The following is a 21,485-nucleotide window of genomic DNA, read 5'->3' as shown; positions in this document are numbered from 1 at the left end:
AAACAAAACATGATTACCTCTGGTTTGTCCCATGACATTCTATATGAGCACCCTGAGTAATGAAAGTCAAAACATGATTCAAATTATAGAAGTATGATCAATAATTATAGAGCTACACAAGTGATCATTATACAAGTTTACAGTAAGGTTTACCTGATATTGCTTTGTAATATTATAATTACTGCACCTGGTAAGAAAGAATTTTTAATATGTGTAAATTATAATAAGATTTTGTTAAAAGCAATCACATTTAACATCCTGGAGACCTTTAAATGCCAATTCTTATTCTCTCTATTGTAAAAACAGACAGACAAACCCAGAACCATGTTCCCAGGTAGGCCTTAGTTACACAGGCCCAAAGACCAACGCCATGGCAACAACCGGTTGTCAAAATGTGTATTTCCCAAATGGTTGGTGAGTGGCTTCTTGAGGTGACTGACAGTCACTAGGACTGTCAACCGCTGATTGGGCAATATAGATTTTTCCCTATCAACCAGAGGTTGGCAGGGGGTCTCTAAGCCTGCATGACTGAGGCAGAAAACCAGGACAGTTTAGTTTAACCGCAGAACTTTTTACTGCTTACTGTTGCTTTGTCTGCTGTTGTGACCAACATACTGATATTAACAAATGCATAGTAAATATCAACACAATCTACACTTACTGTATGTAATGTAACTGGATCAAGACTTACTGTTGCTTTGTGGGACATGTGAGGAGTGCAGGACTTAGTAACTGTCAAATAGAGTTACAAAGTTACAAAGTTGCACAATATATATATATATATAGTAATTATATATTAATAAAGCATACTTTAAGCATACAGTGTGGTACATACCAAGCTTTTTAGGGACTGAATGTTAACAGCTTCACTAGTAACATTGATTCTAAAAGCATAAAATTGGCCTGAGAAAGCGATAAAGAAAAGGGATGGTTAGTATGTGGGTGAAGTTTCTGAGACACCATAAAAATACTTATTAACTGAGAAGTTCTCTTGTCAGATAGCTTGCTTCATAGAAGCAATGTTATGTTTTCCAAAAGCCTAAATATTTTCTTTAAATTTGAATAACAATGGTGCATTCACTCATCACATATTGCAGCAGCAGCCTGGATTCTAAAAATGTCAATGCAATATTGTGATTATTTTTCTTACGTGTAGAATTACAGAAAGCTGTGCAATCACAGAAGCGAGGCATTTCCCCTGAGGATCAGACAAACATGGTTACAGCAGCAAAACCCTTGATAAACAGGGGTGAATATAAAAAGGCATCTGTGTTTGTGATACTCACTGCTACAAGAGTCTGTCTTCAATTTAGGAGCCGGGTTAGAGTTGGGCTCTAAGAGGAAGCTGTAGATTAAACATGTATAAGTTACAGGGTGTACAGACACACATCCAGTGGACATTAAAAAAAAGTGTGTTGCTCACCATGTTAGTGGGGAGGATTTATTTGACTGACAGATATCGTCAAGAGAAGACGTGGAATTGCATCTCACAAAACCGCCACTAGAGGGCTCTGCATCCTTACACAGATTTCGACCTGATGTGGAGAAAATCCAAAGAGGTGAGTATTGGATCCGTCAATGTCTGATTTTACACTTATTTTGGTTATTTAATATACTTTTTTCAAGAGAGAGATATTGGTAAGGTATGCCTGAATAGCTATGAAAACACAGAGATGAAGATAAATGTATCTTTGGTGGGTGAGTAAACAGTGTGAGTCAAAAAGTCCAGTGACGATTAGAGATTCTGAGAGGTCTGTCAGCCTACTCCTGTTTGCTGTAATATCACAGGTCAAGTTGACTGATTACAACAGGTCTAATATTTCCATGTGTACACTTAATTCAAAAATGAATGCAGGCTGCATGTTTGGAAAAAAAAACTTAGTTAGAAACTTAGAAAAACATATAGTTTATAAATTTAATAAGTATAAATAAGTTTAAAAATAGTTATATTATTGGGTGTGATTTTAGGATGGTTCACATGATTCCATTTAATGAGTTAAATATTTGTTTTGATATGATTATGTTTTGGGGACCATCTAGCTGATGATTCACAGCTAGAAGGTCCTGGACTTTAAGCCTTGAAACTGGAGCCTTTCTGTGTGGAATTTGCATGTGCAAAAAGTTTAAACGGTGATTCTAAACTGGTCGTAGGTCTGAATGTGAGTGTGAATGTCTGTCACATGTTAGCCATGTGACAGATTTTTTTGTCCACAGTGTACCACACCTCTCAACTTGTTTGGTGGGAAGGACTCCTTTACCATAATTCACTTTTCATTAGCTAGGTCTATTTTTTAAACTACGGCCGCGCCGTATATTTTTAACCGGTTGTTCTCTTTGGCATGAAACAACTTTGTAAGAACACACTGGGCAAAGCATCTAAGATGAGCTTTTTATAATCCATCTTCAGGACACTGCGGTTTTCAACACAACAAAGCCACATCAGCAACATTATTAGGAGCTTTGTGCAAGTACTGAATAAGTGCAATCCGATACCCTGGGTACTGTGGTCCTCTTTTCCTTTTAAATTCACACGTTTCCTTGACACCATGATGTTTTCTATCAAGAAGATAGGAAGTCATATTTTGAACTATTTTACTGCAGTTGGGAACAGGGAAGGAAGCAGCACACAAGAAAGAGCAGTTGCCAAAGTAAAACGGGAAGATGGACAAAGAAGACCGGGAAACTAATTCACAGACAAAACAGAGTGAAGCAAATGCAAGGAAACAAGTGCTCACCGACTCTCTCCATCTCTCCTATGATTCTCGCTTGCATTGGTGCTCCAGCTTGCTGCAGTGCAGCGTCTCCAGCTTGTTGAAGTTCACACACTGAGACAGCATGGTTGAGCAGCAGCACCACATTGCAGGCAGTTTGGCTGGAAACAAAAGGGTTTCATGTGAGGACGCACGATCTGCTGCACATGTAACAGCTGTACAAAGCAGCTCATCATATCCTTTTTACCTTATATTCCTTTTTGCACTACAGGACACTTCAACTACCTGCAAAGAGAAAAAGGAGAGTTAAAGCCATGAGCCAGGGTTACAGGAGAAATTTGATTCTGTAAAGTATATAAGGTGTTGTCGTTTTCTGTACTGACCTGAAGTTGTCTGTCACCCTGACAGAAATTCAAAGAGCCTGTTTTTCCATTTGCTGCATCAACACTGTCATTGTGACAACCAAATGCTTTTGACACCTGAGTGACAGATGGAGAGAGGAAAGCAGACAGATAGAGATGTTTGAGGGAGGTGATGGGAGTTTGACGTATAAAGTTTAAGTTTAAGGAAAGTAGCACGTTTTGTTAGTTTCTGCAGTCTTAGACGTCAGGATGAGAGCTATAAAGACCACTCAGGTTTAATTGTAAAAGCACTTTGTTCTTTTATATACATATTATGAAACCATAATGTATTTCAGTCAAATTAGAGTTTGTAAATATAGGAATTTAAGCCATTAGAACAAGTTGACACAAAGTTTCCATGATGTATAACGAAATATCCCATATCTCCTTCAGTGGGCTGGTTTCAGTCATTATGCAAATGTACTGTTTATAAAATTGGGGAAACCTGCAGTCAGCTGAGAAGAAGTCACTTGGATGAGTGACGAAACGTTTCTCCCAGAAAACGCTACGTCCAGATGAACAGAATCAACTTCTGGAGAAATATCCCATGGAAACTGTTTTTTGATCGATCAGATTAAATGGCCTGTATTTTTATAGCGCTTTACTAGTCCCTAAGGACCCCAAAGCGCTTTACACATCCAGTCATCCACCCAATCACACACTGGTGATGGCAAGCTACGTTGTAGCCACCCTGGGGCGCACTGACAGAGGCGAGGCTGCTGGACACTGGCGCCATCGGGACCTCTGACCACCACCAGATTACAAGTGCCACAGTTATGTATAGTGGCTTCAGTAGGATACAATTTGGATATTGACTCATATGTGTACTGATGCATTCTAGATATGTTAAGCACATGGGAAAACTAAGGATACTGAATCATCTATAGTAGCTTTGTGTATTGGGTTTCCTCTGGCTTGAAATGACTATTTGTCAGCTCAGCTGTGGTAAACAGTGTTACTTCCTGGACAAAAACGTATGGGAAAAGAATAACACAGCCCACTGCTATTCCCGGGATGTTGTTTAGTTAAAAAGTGGGACACAACTCATACTCTCCTGGGCAACAAAACTTCAGAGCTGAGACTTCTCTCTGAGCTGTCAGTGCATCAACACAGCACTATTAGACAGCCTTGCATGAGAATTCACTGAACAACCTTTGCTTACATGCTATTTCCTTGCAATGGACCTTAAAAATATGACTAGATTTGTGTCAAAATGATCAAGCATTAAAAGTGAACCAAAGACTTAATATAGCAGGATTGATTTATGATCCATGTTGAGAATTGTAATGGTTATGTACAAATTTCTTCTTCAGTAATATATATTAATAACCATAACAATAATTTAAAAAGAAGGAAATGGTGAAAGGAAGCTGGCATTATGATACCGTATAGTATAATCCAGGGGCGATTCTAGAATCAGAGCTTTGGGGGTGCTGAGCACCCAGAGGGCTGCCCAGCCAGGCAAGATAAACCTGTCTCTGTCAGTCCCTGCATCCTTAAATGTTGTCCCGAGTTCTCTCTGACTGTCACTTTGGTGCATTTAAACCCCTGTTCCTCCCTGTCCTCATCGTCTGTTGTATTCATCTCCATTATCAGTCATCATAATTTTACCATCTCTGTGTAAGTCTGCAAATTTCTTTATTAAATCATAAGATTCTTAAATTCATCAAGTCTCTATGTGCCTGGGTCCTCGTCACAAAACATGACATCACTGTTTTGTACATTTTAACACAATTTAATCCCCACATTTGTGAAAGAAAAGCAAAACACTTTTTTGAAAAGTCTGTAACAAAACCATCAAATCTGATCAAGGTTATTTAAATGCTGCTAAAGAAGAATGGATTGGAATAAAAAAAATACATATCCTAACCTTAATTACTGGGTGAGAATAATGAATGATGCTCATAGTGAGTAAGAAGTAAACTGAGTGCATTTTTTGGACAGAGATTCACATTTAATGTGTATGTATAATATAATACAGATACATAAAAAATACTCCCGAAACAGAATAAATTGTTACAAATAAATTATTACATAATATTAATAAAAACTATAAAAATGGAGGCAACTTTGCCTGTGGTAGAATGTATACAATGTGTACAATGTATGCAGATACTAATTTTACTAATTTAATAATACTAATTTTCTGTTGTAAGATTTATGAGTTTCATGCTTTCATAGTGGTACTTAGGAGAGCTTGACATTTTATCAGGTGGTACACACTGTAAAAAGTTTGAGAAACACTGAGAAGTGTATGTGTGCTTTTGGAAAACATTTAAAGCTGCAGTACAGAATCTTTGAAACAAGCTTAAAACATTTTTAGAATATAAACAGAGCATCTGCTTCTCTTTACAGCTCCTCACTCCACCAGGGCTGTTTGGCACTTTCTGATAGTGTGCAAATGTGATGTATGTACTGCGGCAGTCATACAGACAACTGGACGGTCCAAAAGCTGGCCTACCTATTACTGGCTGAGGTTTTAGAAGAGTTGTGGCTGAACCACATAAAAATATATCATTAATTTTAATCTCCCCAATCAATTATAATGTTATGTTGTAATGTTGTTAAAGAGGGTCAAAATGTTTCAACCCAGTTTGTTTTGCAGATTCTGTATAGCAGCTTTAATATAGGGAGGACACGACTTCCAGATTGTGTGAGTTTCTGTTGTGCCTGTCACTGTTCCCTGTCTGTTTTCTTACCTGGTTCTTCCTGACCTTGCCCTTTCTCCTCACATTCCCCTCTTTCCTCTCTCCCTCTTTGGACTGACAATCATACACAAATAGATTGTATTAAATTAGATGAAAATTAAATTAATATGAAAAAATACTCTTAAGATCACTAATAAAAAAGTCCTCTCTCAGTGTACTTTCAACCAAAAGGCAAATAACCAAACCACATGAACATCTACTAAAAGATATAAATATTGAAACACTGATCCAACATTATTCTTGATTGATGGATCATTTGATTTTACACTTTCACCTGAATGTGGCTCCTTTTTTTTAAAAAAACTTCCTCATATTCATTATGAACCTGGCTGTCTCTCTGTACGCACACACGCACACACACACACACACAACAGGAGTTATAAGGTTAATGGGCATTCAGTCAGTTAGCTAGTTAGTATCCATTTAAAACAGGACAGTGGTAACAACTTTAGGCTACGGAAAATTTAAAGTTTTAGATTTTTAAATAGGCTGTATACATTTCAATGGGAGGAACAGGATGGTGAAATGTCGCTGAATTTACTACAGAGCAGGACGGATTGTAGGGTAGCAAACATTGTCGGAAAACACGTTTTCAACACTGCAGGTTACCTGGGTGTAATGTTTTTCAGTTAAAAAGAAACATGGTCTGACTCCTACCTAACTATATAAAGAGTAACTGAAGGTTAAATGCAGCTAATATGTCCTGTTTTAAGCCAGGCACTCACACCTCCGCTCCGCTGTGTCTCAGCCACCATCGCTCTGGCAGCAAGAGCGCTAGAGCCAGAGCAGGAGAGAGCTGGAACAAACCATTTTGGGAGGGGGGGTTATCTATACTTTTGTTGTTAAAATGTTACGTCTCAAACAAGTACAGTACTGTATGCTTTTTATATTATATATATATTTTTAGTAGTGTGTCACACAAACAGCAAATATTGTCAAAAAAAGAAAGAAATCTTTGGGGGTGCTTTGATTCATTTTGGGGGTGCTGAAGCACCCCCAAAATTAAAGAATCATAACTGGACATTTTATATATTTAAATCAGGTAAGGTTGTTGCTTTTATGGGTAGAAACATAGTGGACAATATCTTGATCACATAACTTTGTTGTTAGGTAATGAGTTTCTTTCTGCAACGCAAAGCTGAAGGAGAGGAGAAAAAAGGTACAAAGCAAAAAGGGTTATTGGGAGGAAATGACTGTGAATATATCTACAGTGTCTAATAATTTGTATATCTATTACTGCTGTTGCCATTACATTTTGTTTGTTTTATCATTAGCTTTACTATGCAAAGACAGCTACTAGAGACAGCTAATAATCATGGTCTTAATGTAGAAAGGTCTATCTGACATAGGCTGAGAACTGCATATCAAGTGTCAGTAAGAATATTATGTAGGGAGTGTTCATTTAAGTTAGGAATGATGGAAAGGAGAAGAGAAGACACTGAAGAAAGCAAAAAAAAGAGGTTTAAAGAACCATATTTATAACACAGAGGGAGCAACATTTGTAAAAGGTCAAAGTAGTAATAAAGCAACAAATATTTGGCGTAAAAAAATCTAAATTATTTTCAGGTGATTCACAGGGTTGGAATGCGCTGCTCCCACAAACTTACATTGTGCTTACAAGACTTGTTTGTAAAGCATGTGTCAATGACCGGGTGGTAACTGAAAGATTTATGAGAAACGTAACGAGATGGACAAGGGAAATTTGTCATTCTCACCAAATTTTGGACCTCTTCTTCAGTCTTGTTGCCCTCTACACTTATGGGCATCCAATAGTAAGCACCTGCAGAAAGCAATACATCTGTGAGGCCATGCAAATGCAAAAAGGAAATCGGAAAGGACAAGAAGTGAATATTTGCTTACTGTTATTGGAACAGAGTTGACGGACATCACAATGAACTAATCTGGTGGATCCTGAAAGAAAATGTCAGCTTTACAAATTGTTTCTTCTCATTACTAACACAAACTGTAAACAGAATCTCCAGTTACATAAAATGTCGAGTGACTGCATGTTAGCAAAGGCTAACCTGATGTGAATAATCTTCCAGGTGTGCTTTGGTTGGCTGCCGGAGTTGTGACGGGCGGTATGTGGGTGCTTGTTGAGATCTGATTAGCTGAACTGGTGTTCATGGGCAGGATTGAGTTCAGAGGCGAAGCTGTAGTGTCTGTGCGGAGAATGTGATTAGTAGTGACAGGTAAAACTGGTGCTGGGGCTGAAAGACTATTTGTTGAGAATATGATGGAGGAAACTGAAATACAACAAATATTCAGGTGCCAACTTTTAATTTTTGGCAAATAGAATACCCTCCATTCCATTATTTGGTCCCATTATCTAGTTGTTTGTGGGGGTTTAGCTTTTTGGGTGTTTTTAGACAGTATCTGTCATTTTTTAGGTTTTCTTGATAGCTTTGATACAGTTTTCATATCAGGAATGCATTTTCCCACCCACATTTGCACATGTTGATGCATTTGCTATCTAAATGTTACACCTCTGTAAACAGAACTACAGATCTCTGACTTACCTGGATACTCTCCATCATTGCATTAGCATTTTGCAATGAAATCAAAGCAAACTTCTTTTTTTCTAATATGTAAGAAAGAGTAAGGCCGGTCACACGCTGTCAGTAGTAGTAGTGAAATTATGCGTCAACTGAGAGCAAATCTAAACACATGTTCTCAGTCTTGCATCAAGACAAGTGCATGTCATGGAACTGCTAATTACACACAAGCACATACTGTAATTATATGTGTGACTTCACTGTAGCAAAGAGTAGTTGGTGCTGCGTTCCATGTTTTATATATTTTACTGGAGTGGTTTGTGAAGAAGGATAGCAGCAAAAGTGAAAGGGAAGGTTTACAAGACAGTAGTGAGACTTCCTATGTTGTAGGGTTTGGAGACAGTGGCATAGTCAGAAAAACAGGAGACAGAGCTGGAGGTGGAGGCTGATGATTGGCTATGGCGACCCCTAAATAGAACAGCCGAATATAGAACAAGAAGATGAAGATAGTTTCGTGTGTCTGATCTGACTTTTTTCAGTTTCTGCAGTCATACTGAGTAAACTGTAGAGTAAATCCTTCACATTTCTTTTTTGTCTCTGAATTCCAACATTTTTGTAGTTCTGGTATTCATACCAAAGACAGCAAGGTTTTGGTAAAAGTTTAAAATCATTAGGTGTCTTAAAGACTTCACATGTTTTGATATATGCAAAAAAGTTTCAAGAATTATTTTAGTGTCTTTTGCACATATGGGTCTGTGTTGGGAGAACTGTTTCCAGAAGTACATTAATAGTTGAGAGAATGATGCTACTAGTGTGAGAACGGCATGAAAGTGATGACTCCAAAGAAGAACCTGCTTTTGTTTTTCCCTCCCCTCTAAAGAAGTATCACATGATGGTAAACTACCACATGCATTAATCTCTTGATTAGAGCAGACGAGGAATTACAAGTCCCTCATCATCAGTGGCACGCCAGTGGAGAGAGTGGACAGTTTCTGATACCTGAGTGTCCACATCACTGAGGACCTGTCATGGTCCTGCCGCACGTTAAGAAAGAACACCAGCTTCACGTCTTCTTCAGAAGACTCAGGGACTTCCATCTGCCACTGAGGGTGCTCAAGAACTTTTACTCTTGCACCATCGAGAGCGTCCTGACAGGAAACATCTGCACCTGCTTTGGGAACAGCACCAAGCAGGAGAGACGAGAGCTGCAAAGAGTGGTGCGCTCAGCCGAATGCATCATTCGATCAGAGCTTCCTGACCTGCTGTCCATCTACACCAAGTGGTGCAAGACCAAAGCCAGGAAGATTATGATGGACCTCTCCCATCACTTCCACTTCCTTAAGGCCAAAAAAGAGAGAATGAAGAGGAGCTTCTTCCCCCAGGCTATTCTGGGACCTGAACCAGGTCTAGGACTAGATTCTCTCACACATATCACATCACTATAGGACTGGACTCTCACACACATCACCACACGCACTCTGGTTTTTTTTCTTGCACACTTCCTATAATTTATAACTTATAATTTCTTTTGACTAATAATCTCTTACGTAAACTGTTTTTTTTCTCACATTTTTACTGTAAATTTCTAAGTTAAAGCTGTACATTTTGTAGTAACCTGTAAATTTGTATATCTTACTGTAAACCTACTGTCATTTAATGGTCAGGCACTGCACAGCTGCAAGCATTCCACCTCGTCATACTGTGTATGGTTGTGTGTGTGAAAAATTTAATTTGATGACCCATCTGACTTCATTCCACCAATAATGCTTTTCTAGAATTTCAAAGACAGATTGGCGCTGCAGCAGCTACCCTTCAGCCTTCTCTGAAGGGTAGCTGGCCTCTTCCTTAGAGATAGAGATAGGGTGAGGAGTTCAGCCATCCATGAGGGGCTCAGAATATAGCTGCATTCTCCACATTGAAAGTACCCAGTTGTGGTGGTTCAGGCCTCTGACAGTGATGCTGCATGGGTGAGGTGTTCTGAGCATGTTCCACCGGGAGGACACTGTGGGGCAGACCCAGTGGAACATGCTGGGGGAGGTGGCTGGGGAGAGGGAGGTCTGGGTGCCTGATGTGATCAATCTCAGATTCTGCTCTGACATCCAGATAGTGAGGAATCTAGTGTAATAAATCTGGTGCACTCAGCCTTTTATTAACTGATGTGGCTAGTGCAGGGTCGGCACCAGAGAATATAAATTGGATGGACAACCGAGTTTGACAGTTGGTTCTTGAGCCAAATTCAAATCACATAATGACAAATCAGATGACAGAGATGAGAGACATTAACTCTAGGTGCAGAAGACTGCCAATCACCTCACCACACATTTGGTCAGTTGACTGTGAGCTCACAACATCCTCAACATATTTCCATTTGTTTTCCAAGGGGTCATGCTTTAAAAGTAGCTGCACAAGCTATGAACTCTTTTTTAGTTTCAAAGAGACATGAGGGGTGCTTCCCATAGTCTGATCTGCATAGGGCCATCCACTCAGTGAGTGGCCTCCTCTCTGATGCCGGTTATAATGATTGCGGCAGAAGCACTACACTACTGGACTGGAAAAACTTATCAGTTATATGGCTGATTATGTGGGTTTTTCCCAAATTGTATGATGTAACTTAATGTAACTTGTAGTTAAAGTATACTAGTAGAATTCAGCTGAGGGAGCACAGTAACTTGATTGGATAGCCCTGGACCTCCAAGGCCCGCCCACAGTGTCAAGTAGTAGTAGCAGTAATAATAATGCTACAATGTGGGGCATTTTTTCTTGACAAACATTTGGCCCCTACCAACTGAATGTTGTTCAAATGCCACAGCCTACTTGAGTATAATGACTGACCAGGTCTATCTCTTTGTATTCATCCTATTAGGACCACAGCTCAAATGATCTCAAACTGTTTTTTTTAACATGACAGTGAGTTCACTGTACTCAAATGGCTTCTGTGGTTACTATTTCTCAAACCAGTAGAGCACCTTGATTTGCTGATTGATTCTTATCATAGATGTGCAGCCAACAAATACACAGCAATTGTGATGCTATCATGTCAATATGGACTAAAATCTCTGAGGAATGTTTTCAGCACCTTGCTGAATGTATGACACAAAGAGTTCAGGCAGTTCTGAAGGCAAATACACTAGCAAGGTGTACCTAATAATGTGGCTGGTGGGTGTATGTAGCAGTATAATAATTTGACCATATCTAACAGCAAATGATTAGCCCAGAAATCAAATTTCAGCCATCTTCTATGATTTCATGTTATTGTGACATACCTGTAATTTATACGAAAGACAGAAATCTTAACTCAAAATAATCCCACAAAATATCCTTTGATTTCTGTTGTTTTTTCTGATTTGCCTCCAATGTAACAAGACAAACTCACAAATCATTATTACTGGCTAAAATAATGGACCAAAATGAAATCTCTTTATACAGATAGTGAAAAAAATATGCAAAGTAGTCATCAACAAGAAGTTTCTGTGGGTTGTTATTAGAGTATATTTTAGTACTTGTCTCAGGGTGATGCTTACCAGATGAAGGCAGCAGGGACCGGCCAGCTCCCAGTGTAGTTGCTGTAAATGTGAAGGAATTCTTTACAGGTTTTGCATTGTAAAAACAAGGTAGATTTCCTCTAGTCTCTTTCTTTGTTGTTTCTGCGCTATTGTGATACAGTTTTTGTTAAGGTACTCCTATCTCTTACACTGCAATAACATTCCTGAAAAGCATATTTACAGAAAAATAGGCCATCTGGTTATGTAAAAATAAAATAATATAATATTTTTTATGTTTTAGGTGAGAATCCACATTTACACAGTCTTAAATGAACAATAGAAATATCCTCTAATGGACAAACACATATTTAGTCTTTTATATTCATACATTTAGAGAAATAAACACAGCATGCATACTGGTGTCTAAGTCACACTAGTCGCATGGATACACACCATCAGTAATGCTTCTGTAAGCACGAGCCCCACGTTTCAACCGTTTGTGGTCTACAAGACACATAAAAACATGCAACACTCAACATTCAACATGCTTGGAGAACATGCACTGCAGTGGTATGGGAACAAGTGATAGGCATAAAGATAACAGAGACAAGTTTTGCATGCAATGTTATTGTTTTAAGCAAATGATATTGGCATGCTTAACTAATAATATTGAGATACCAATATTAAAATATTCGCAAGAAGTGTTTTGTCTGATTCACGTAATGAGAATACATCCAACAAGTTTAGATTGTTGTAGCAGCTTGAATTTGCAGGCCTAAAACTCAGTACTGCAAAGGCTTTAGTGTCATTCCTGTAGTTTTGTTTTTTGGGTTTTTTTTTTTTTTTTTTGGGGGGGGGGGGGGGGGGGGGTTTGGGTTTTTATTTTGGGGGGGGGGGTGCTTACTGTTGAAAGTTAACTGTCTAAATGTTAATTGTCTAATATGTCTAAATGTTTGCTCTGCTTTTTTATGATTAAAAATTATTTTGTTACTTTGGAAGGTTTTTTTTCATTGTTTTACATTTTCAATTTTCAATAATCACTTTTACTTCTAGTATTTTTCTCAACTCTTTAAGGAAGACTTGAAAATTTATTTCTGGTGTGAAATCTCTCGTGTGACACTCCAAAGCTGTAGCAACTTCTCTAATAAGGCAGGATCAGATAAATGCTTAATAACATGCTGGTTTGGCTAACATTAAGGTTGTTTCTGTGACAGAAAAGACAGCCCTGCATTTTATTATGAATGCAGCCACTGTTAGTTTGGCAGTCCATTCATGATTAATATTAATAGATCTACTTTAGAACAGTTATGATCCGTGACAAGGTTATTCTTCCATATCTGGCTCACCACACATAAGGCTGGGGTCTATTTGCCTTGCGCTGGGACTGGTCACTCCCCAGTATTTGGCGTTCCAGCCAATCACAGTGCCGTCCTCGCAGGGCCCATGAGCACCCAAGTCTGCCCACATGCGGAACAAGTACAGCTCCACATTTCCGAGATTAGGTCCTGGGGGTGGATCTCTGGGACGACAGCCCATCCACAGAGAGCCGTGGGAGGGGATGGCCTGAGCGATGACAGTCCTCTCTGCTATAATGTCCCCATCAACCTGGAACAATTAAAAAAGTTAGATGTTTCTATGTCTGTCCTTTTTGTTTTTTGTTTTTTGCTCACATTTGAAGGCAGGCAAACTAAAAAAAAAAAACTAGATCAAATTTAGTCACATAACCATAACTATACCGATTTTATCGATATTTTTTCATTTATCCGATTCAGGGTCATGGGGGGGGGGGGGGGGGGGGGGTTGCCTATCCCAGCTGTCACTGGGCGAGAGGCAGAGGACACCCTGTAGAGGTTGCCAAAGTGTTGCCAGGCTAACAGAGAGACAGACAACCATTCATGCTCACATTCATGCCTATGGTCAATTTACTATCCTCATTAACCTAACCACATGCATATTCTGATGGACTACAAGTCTATCCATTCAAGAGACCTAAAGATCATAAAGATGAAGCTGAAGCACACTGAGGATATCCATACTAGTAGCCAGCAAGCCACACAGTAGGTAAAATGTAAGGCAAAGCAGCACTGAGTTGCATTTTAAACTTAGACCAAGTAGATGTCCACTAATATACATGGCTGGCTTGCCAAGTCAAGTCTTTATTTGGAAAAGAAATGCTATCAGAAAGAGAAATGATGGCCAAAATGTAAATTTATAAGATAAAGTTGTAATAAAGTAATGTTATCCTTTCAATTTCTCTGACAAAGTTTAAAAAGAATTTTATCTTTCACAGGCTTAACCTGCTATTTATGGTTTTATAAAACTATCACAGTGTATCTACAAAAAAAGTACTGAGACAGCAAGGGATTGCAGTCATTAGCATTGCCTGGCCTGCCTAAAACAACCAAGCTAATATATATTTCCCTTAGCAGTTCTTTGGAATCTATTTTCATACCACTGTGAGCAGGGCCGTGCAGAGAGGTTTAAAGGGGCGGGTGCTCAAAGTTAAAAAGGGGCACATTGAACCAGGCTGAATCACAGCAACACACATTCATCAAGAATCTAATATGGGAAGGGCAGGGCAGTGTTGATTTGAGACTGTAGACATTAGAAAGTCCATAGGAGAGATGGTAGCTGATTAAACAAGTATCATGAGATAACAACAAAATGCAAAGATTGGTGACAGCGCTTGGAACCATAAGGCAACAAAAAACTGTGAGAAATAATTTAGGCTCTGCCTGTGAATCACTCTTTGCTTCTCTTCTTCCTTCCATCCCATCATTTCATACATATCTCTCCACTTGCTGTCTATCTGAGAACAAGGCACAACTTGCTATTGCAATAAACTATCTAACTATCTAACTATCCACACCTAACAACTCCAGCACTTAATCTATAATAAAATGATGACAGAAAAATGTTATAGCACTTCCTTTAGTAGCCTCACACAGCTCCTACTGTTTCCTCCTCATGTCCTTACCAGCCAATGTTATATCATGAGTAATAATATAAAAAAATCCATATACATAAAACAAACACATGCACGCACACACAGTGACACTTTAGACCTTCTTCAGAATACTGTATATACTATGGGCATCATGGTGCTGATCCAGAATCCTTACATTATTATTTATTACTAGAGCTACAATAATAAAGCCATGAGGAGGGGGAAGTAATAAATATGAAATAATGTATTTATGATTCCATTTGTTTCACTATCCACTCTGTGCAGGGGCAAACTTTATTACATTTTTAAACTGTAGAGATACAATAATTTTACTGCTGTAAAATCCAAATTTTGTCTTATTTAAAATATAAATCTAATATAATCTGCTTCTTAATGTATGTTCTTTAAAATACAGCTTGTGTTTTTTAAAATATTATAATAATGCATAATTATGTGGACATGCATATTAGATCGTTTTTAGTGAAATATAATCCCTCCAGAAAGGCAGGAAAAGCCCTGTAACTTACTTTAAAACTAAATATGTTCTAAAAACTTTAAAACTAAATATGTTCCCTAAAACGGTGACAGAGCTACAGACCCATGACAGCCTTACACAGTGAGCTAGCAGCTATGAGCAGCGCTACTTGTGCAGTTAATAAAAGGACAGGTAATGTTTGTCGCGCTGTTGCACACACAGCACGCTCGTTTGTTTCAGTTAGTCAGTTGCCACAAGACAGCTTACCAACGTGTACGTAATAAGCTAATACTCCTGTGTGCTACACACTACAGTGTAGGCTGTACACCTACTTACTGGTTTTGTAGCATCAGTCCGTGTCTCTGAGTTAATTTGTGTTTCTCCTACAGCTCCGGACCGCTAAAAATGCGCGTGCTCTTTGTGAGCTCGCTCCCAGCTCGCTCCCAGCTCGTAACCAGCGCGTTCTGCCGTCAAGGGCGATCATTGGTTAAATGTGATCATGTGACTGATGCAAACCAGATCCTTTTATTTAGCAAAACTGTGATTAATAGTTAAATATTATTGTTGAGGGGCCCAGACAGGACTCCGCACGCACACACACATTAAAATTTTTTTTTTTTTTTTTTTTTTTTAAAGTTGCCTCAACAAAAGGGCACTTTGGGCACCCATCAGGAAAGGGGCGGGTGCCCCCCCCCTCTGCACGTGCCTGACTGTGAGGGCTAAACATAGACTCAGCAACTCAACTTCTTGCAAAACTGTAACTGTGTTTGTCTAAACAGTACCTGTCCTTTTTTGTTTTGTATTTTATTTCAAATTCCACTCATTATGTGCAGTGTCTTTGCAAGTTTCAGTTATGTAACAGTTTTTCTCTTTTTTGCAAACACTGTTTGTTTTGTGTTTGTGCTAACATGGGAAAATTGTTGTTTTGACTTTTGTGCTGCTTCTTATTGTAACTACTAAATAAATTACACACATATACATACAAATACATCAATTTGTAATAATATTGGGTGTTTTTACAATCTTGCATTGTTACTTTTTATGCAAGTAAAATATCTGAATGCTTTGTCAAACACTTTTCAGTGTTACCTTTAGACTAAAAGTTTTGGCCTTTATATCCCTCCTTAGACACACTCTGTGCCAATGCGTTGGGGACAGCTGGAGAGGAAATCGGTGTCGCACTCCTAGTAGCCATCCATATAGTGCTCTTTCATCTCCCTCCAGGCCTAACTCGGGCCTGGGTGCGAAGGCTGAGCGGTAAGAGAAGGCCACCCAAGCACCAGGGAGGACCACACGAATGTCCACACATATGGTCATCTCATAAAGGAGGGGCACGGCTGTCCTGTCCTGCAGGGTCCAGTGGTCTTTACAACCATTTAATACTGCTTTAGTGTCTCCCAGGAAATTGCCAAGTGCTGCAAATGGGTAAAAGAAATCCAGACAAAAAGTTTTAATTGCACTTCGACACAGTGGAGACAGATAAAATCTCAGTGGTGGCTTAGAGCCAACTAAAATAGCACACTTAATTTGAAGTTAAGTCAGCAATATGTTATGGTGTAAAATATTCCATTAAATAAAAATCAGTATTTCCTTTTTTTTTTTTTTGTCTTTATGTGAGTAAGTCATTACCTGTAGGAGCAGCTCTCAGCAACACAAGCAAGATGGTGAGAAGAAAATAAGGTTTCCATCTCCACCTCCCCTCTAAGCAAAGGTCAAACATCCTCCTGGAAATAAGAGGCAACACACTCCACAGTCAGTTATTCATCCGTTTCTCTCTTTTTATTTTGTTTTGCAAATTTCTACACGTCAATCATGTTATTCAAAGTGAATTTTCAAACTTTTTTTAAACAAGAACAACTTGCGTGCCAGCTTCCTCTTACTGTACTTATGTAATACAACTCGTCTGTGTCTCTCTAAATGTAGATTCGTGTCAGTTTTTGTTTCAGTTGTGGGATTACATTCAACTTCTCCTTTCCTCTCCTCGTAAACTGACACGATCTTGTATTATATGTGCCTTTGTGTGCACTGAAAGGTTGACAATGGGGCAAGGGTGGACACATAGAGATTGGGTTGCACCTTACTACATTCACGCCTTTAAAAGAACCCAGTAGGTTATATTTGTGTGAGTCATTTTGTGGCTAAATTTCAGTTCATGCTTGTAAAATTTAGAAAGAGCACAATATTATACATATATGTGTGTATATATATATATACACATTTAGATATAGATATATATAGACAGAAAACAATAACTAAAAGAATGTTAAATCAATTTTTTACTATCAACATAAACTTCATTGACTCAACATTGGATTCTGACATTAATTCTTGGTCATTTTTACACCTCGGTTAATATTAAAACAATACTGAGATGATGATCAACTAAAGATCAAAAGGACGTGAAGTGGAATTTCAAATGATGTTAAAAAAATTACTTAAAATACTTCAGCATAATATAATTTATTTATCTAATGTTGTGGTAAATAATGTAATGATGTTGATTAAAACATTTTGACTGTTGCATTAAACACTAGGCTTTAACATATAAATGACAACAGACAACTTGACATCATTTAAAAAAAAATTAATTTATTGAATCACATTAGTTTAAAATACTTTTCGGGGAATTCACTCGTGCAGTGAATGATGTCCTGCCCCGGTCTGGACTGTAATTGTGAACTGCCTGTAGATAAAGGAGAACTTTCAGACTGTCACTTCCTCCATTTGTTGAGTCGCCCAATCTACACCAGAAAACAAAACCAAAACCTGAATAAAGCAAATGGAAAAAATAAGGAATGAGCATGCTTTCTTCAGATTTGATGTTTTCTACTCAAGATATCGCTATCTTTCTCTAATTCATCTTAGCTAACATAATTTGATCATCTAAGTAATCAGTTACATTAGCAAGCTAATTTCAACTGATGACCTTTTTGACAGTCAAACATCTAGAATATGTATCACTGTGGTGAGTGTTCAGCAATATTTTTATATAAATATAACTGGTTAAGAACAGATTTGGTAAAATTGAAATATTAGAAAATAAGTGAATGCTTACCTGATGTATTCTCTGTGTTCAGTGATATTGAACCATAAATCCATGATTTTTAAATATCATATCCCGGTCAACTATAAATCAGTGACTACTGAACAAATGGGGTGGACCACTGTAAAAGAGGGGTGCGATGGAATTGTCCAAGTAATAATAGCTTTAATTTCACACTCAACTATAAATCAATGGCCTTTCAATATAATTTCCCAGTGAACTATAAATCCACCTTTATTAAGTGGGTTAGTATTTTTGCATTGATTCAACATTTATTTAGCATTGAGATTTCAATCTTGACCATAATGATGATTCAGATGAAAAATCTAAATTAATTCAATCTGATCAATCAATCTGCAAAATTATCTAATATTAGTGATGTGTGTCTCCTCACATAAAATATAGGCATATTCTTTGTATTCATAATAAAAAAGAATCATTTTTGAATCTTTAATAAAAATCAAAATAGAAGTATTTTCCCCCAAACATAATATAAAATCAAATCATTCTGAGGTACATGCAGTGTAGACTAGACAAGAGAACATTTAAGTGAAGAATAACTGATAGAGAATGACTGAGCGAATTTGCAAAACAAACTATCATCTTACATAATTCTGCTTTTTCAAGTCATACACAGGTTTTATTCTCAAATCTTTCCAATGCCTTTAGTTTTTAAATGTGCCATCTGCCTCATCAGCACTTAATGCTCTATGATAATTGCTCAGTATGCTCAAAAAGTACAAATCTTTACCTGTACATGAAAAGCTTTATGTAGTAATTGAAAATTTAAGTAATACAACTGCATCCCAGCCTTTCAGAGATACAAGAGAAGGGTTTACATTCATTACCGGCCATTATTAATTATATATGTATTATATATAAATTTTTTATTTATGTATTTTTTTGTTTCACACATGGTACAGCAGTAATTCATTTCCTATACACAACCTCCCTTTCGATTAAAGTAACACTGTTTCCAAGCATGAAACAGTGTTATTTTAATTGAAAATGTTAATTACTTGACAATTACTTGATCTACTTGACCGTAGATTTATTTGAGTGGAATAACAAATAACATTGGAAAACCTGCCCCATCATTTATCCAAAGTCAGGTACCGATGTCGTTGTTACCCATTATTTATCTGAAAATATACACTGTCATCATTTCTTTTAGGCTGTTTCATCCAGTCGCCTAACTATTACTACAAATTACTGCCTAATGATTGCTAAAGCAAAGGGAGACATTGATTTTTGCAAAAACCTCATTTCTAATTTGAAAATATATTTTCTTTGTTGGTGAAAATAGGCTGACGAGACACTTTTCTTTTCCTTCTTTAGACAATAGTAAATATTGTTTGTGATTCTGCACTTTCTTCTAGTGTAGCCACTCTTTTTATTATTGCAACCATCATAACAAATGTTCCTTTATATTAACAGTTATTATCTTCCTTAAAACTAACCCAAACTTTTGTGCTTGATGTGCATTTTGAAAACCCATTGACGTTATGGGCATGTTAGATCAAAATATGTATAAATATGTATAGATATATATTAGACAAGAGCAACTATGAGTGAGTTATTCCTTTAAAATTCCAGACTCGGCCTCAGTGGCTAAAGACAAGCAGCTACATTTTTCCAGTAAAACGTCTGTAATCAATTCACAAAAGTAAGTCATTACGCTTTACTGTGTTTCATTATAACAAGAATCTGATTAAATAAAAGTTAATCTACAGGGTTTGCTGCATGAAATATGCAGAATGTCAACTGGAGTGTCTGAATAAATTATACATGTAGATGGAGCACAAATAAAATCATCATCACTTTTTTTTTGTTCTGAAGAATGGCAACAGCACTATTCCTTGCTTAACCCTTGCTTTTTCCCACATTCTGGCTTTCCTTGAAATCAAAACATGACACATTCTTCTCATCTTTCATTTAAGAATTTACAGTGCTGTTTTTCATATTGTGTGCATCCTTTACAAGCGTTACACAGGGTATTTTACATTATATTTTCGATTAATTAAATAAGTTTTTTGAACTTTAAATGGCTTACCTGATGCTTCTCAAAAGCATCTGTAGAGTCTTTTTATGCTTGTGCGCAATTATATATGTATCCTAGCGTCCTGTGGAGACTTGTCCTCTTCATTCTGCTCTGTGTCTTCCTTATTCCCATATTCTCATTCATCCATCTTTCATAAGTCCAAAAATTGCCACAGTTACCGTCTATTTCACAACTTGTTGTTTCTCTTTCCTTTCTGTCCTCAGTTTCTCTTTTTTGTTCCAGTAGCAACCTGTTTCTTACACAGGAGCATCATCTCTGGCATCAGATGGCATAGTTTGCAGGTGTGTTTGTGTTTCAGTATGTGCGTGTGCTAAGGTGCATTCAGGAAATCAGAAATTCTGAAATGCAAGGTCTGCCTCTGGGACGTAATAGACACAATTTTGACACACCCCCACAGAGGAGGGAAGTTCTATCTATCTTTCTGTCTATTTCTTTGTCTCTGCGTGACTCTTGGGTAACAGCTGGGAATACAGGATATGGGGTCAGACAGTTCCTGCAAAGAGTATTATCCTTTATCTGGTATGTGTGTGTTTGTGTGTTTCTGTGCACGAATACATGTTTCTATTTGCCAATGCTAAGTGTGTGAGGTGAGCAAAAAATTGCAACAACAGTCAAAAATTGTATGCTGGGCAGGTTGTCAAACCGGTCAAACATCTCTCTCTCTCTCTCACACACACACACACACACAATGATGGCGGGGCTTTGAAATTGAGCACTGGCATCTGGCTTCAGCCGTAAAATGAATCCAAACAAGACAAGACCAGCCTCGGGGCGACACCGTTCTTCAAATCTCAGTGTGTTCTTTCCTGGTCTGCAGTGTGAGGAGGAATGTGCTGTAACACAGCTACCCGTTGACCACAGGAGGGCAATGAAGATATCCACAACTTTATTTTCCACAGTGGATCAAGTGTCAGCTTTTGTTCATTTTTACTGAGCGGTAACGAAACAGTATCGGATCAGTGAAGCAGAGCATAACTGCAGCGTGCTGCTGCTCGTCTTCAGTGACGCGGCATTTTTAGGTTACTTGCAAACGTGAGTGTGAGCACAGACTTCAGGCTTGAGTAAATCTGAATTCCACCAGCAAGCTCTTCTGTTTTCATCTTCTGCTACACTTAATCAATTCAATTTCTTTACCTCTTCAAAGACAACACATGCTCATAC

General features: G+C 37.9%; 1 protein-coding gene across 1 annotated transcript in view; it reads right to left on the bottom strand.

The window, feature by feature from the left end:
* Positions 1–18,318, bottom strand: part of adgrg2a (adhesion G protein-coupled receptor G2a) — a 32,746-nt gene extending 14,428 nt beyond the window's left edge. Inside the window, exons 1-20 of the mRNA XM_087845514.1 lie at positions 18,275–18,318; positions 16,849–16,943; positions 16,309–16,634; positions 13,144–13,402; positions 12,251–12,301; positions 11,837–11,878; positions 7,845–7,982; positions 7,681–7,731; positions 7,536–7,600; positions 5,812–5,874; positions 3,095–3,190; positions 2,959–2,996; positions 2,736–2,872; positions 1,424–1,535; positions 1,287–1,345; positions 1,151–1,198; positions 836–903; positions 692–732; positions 154–187; positions 18–52 (exon numbers count right to left, since the gene is read on the bottom strand). Coding sequence (XP_087701640.1) covers positions 18–52; positions 154–187; positions 692–732; positions 836–903; positions 1,151–1,198; positions 1,287–1,345; positions 1,424–1,535; positions 2,736–2,872; positions 2,959–2,996; positions 3,095–3,190; positions 5,812–5,874; positions 7,536–7,600; positions 7,681–7,731; positions 7,845–7,982; positions 11,837–11,878; positions 12,251–12,301; positions 13,144–13,402; positions 16,309–16,634; positions 16,849–16,943; positions 18,275–18,318 — 1,802 coding nt within the window. The remainder of the gene's footprint in view (positions 1–17; positions 53–153; positions 188–691; positions 733–835; positions 904–1,150; positions 1,199–1,286; positions 1,346–1,423; positions 1,536–2,735; positions 2,873–2,958; positions 2,997–3,094; positions 3,191–5,811; positions 5,875–7,535; positions 7,601–7,680; positions 7,732–7,844; positions 7,983–11,836; positions 11,879–12,250; positions 12,302–13,143; positions 13,403–16,308; positions 16,635–16,848; positions 16,944–18,274) is intronic.
* Between the last annotated feature and the right edge of the window lie 3,167 nt (positions 18,319–21,485).

Source organism: Neolamprologus brichardi, chromosome 9 (assembly GCF_056152115.1).
Source record: "Neolamprologus brichardi isolate AB-2024 chromosome 9, ASM5615211v1, whole genome shotgun sequence".
Lineage (NCBI taxonomy): Eukaryota > Metazoa > Chordata > Actinopteri > Cichliformes > Cichlidae > Neolamprologus > Neolamprologus brichardi.
Note: the sequence above shows the minus strand (reverse complement) of the source record. Positions and strands in the feature narration are given on the sequence as shown.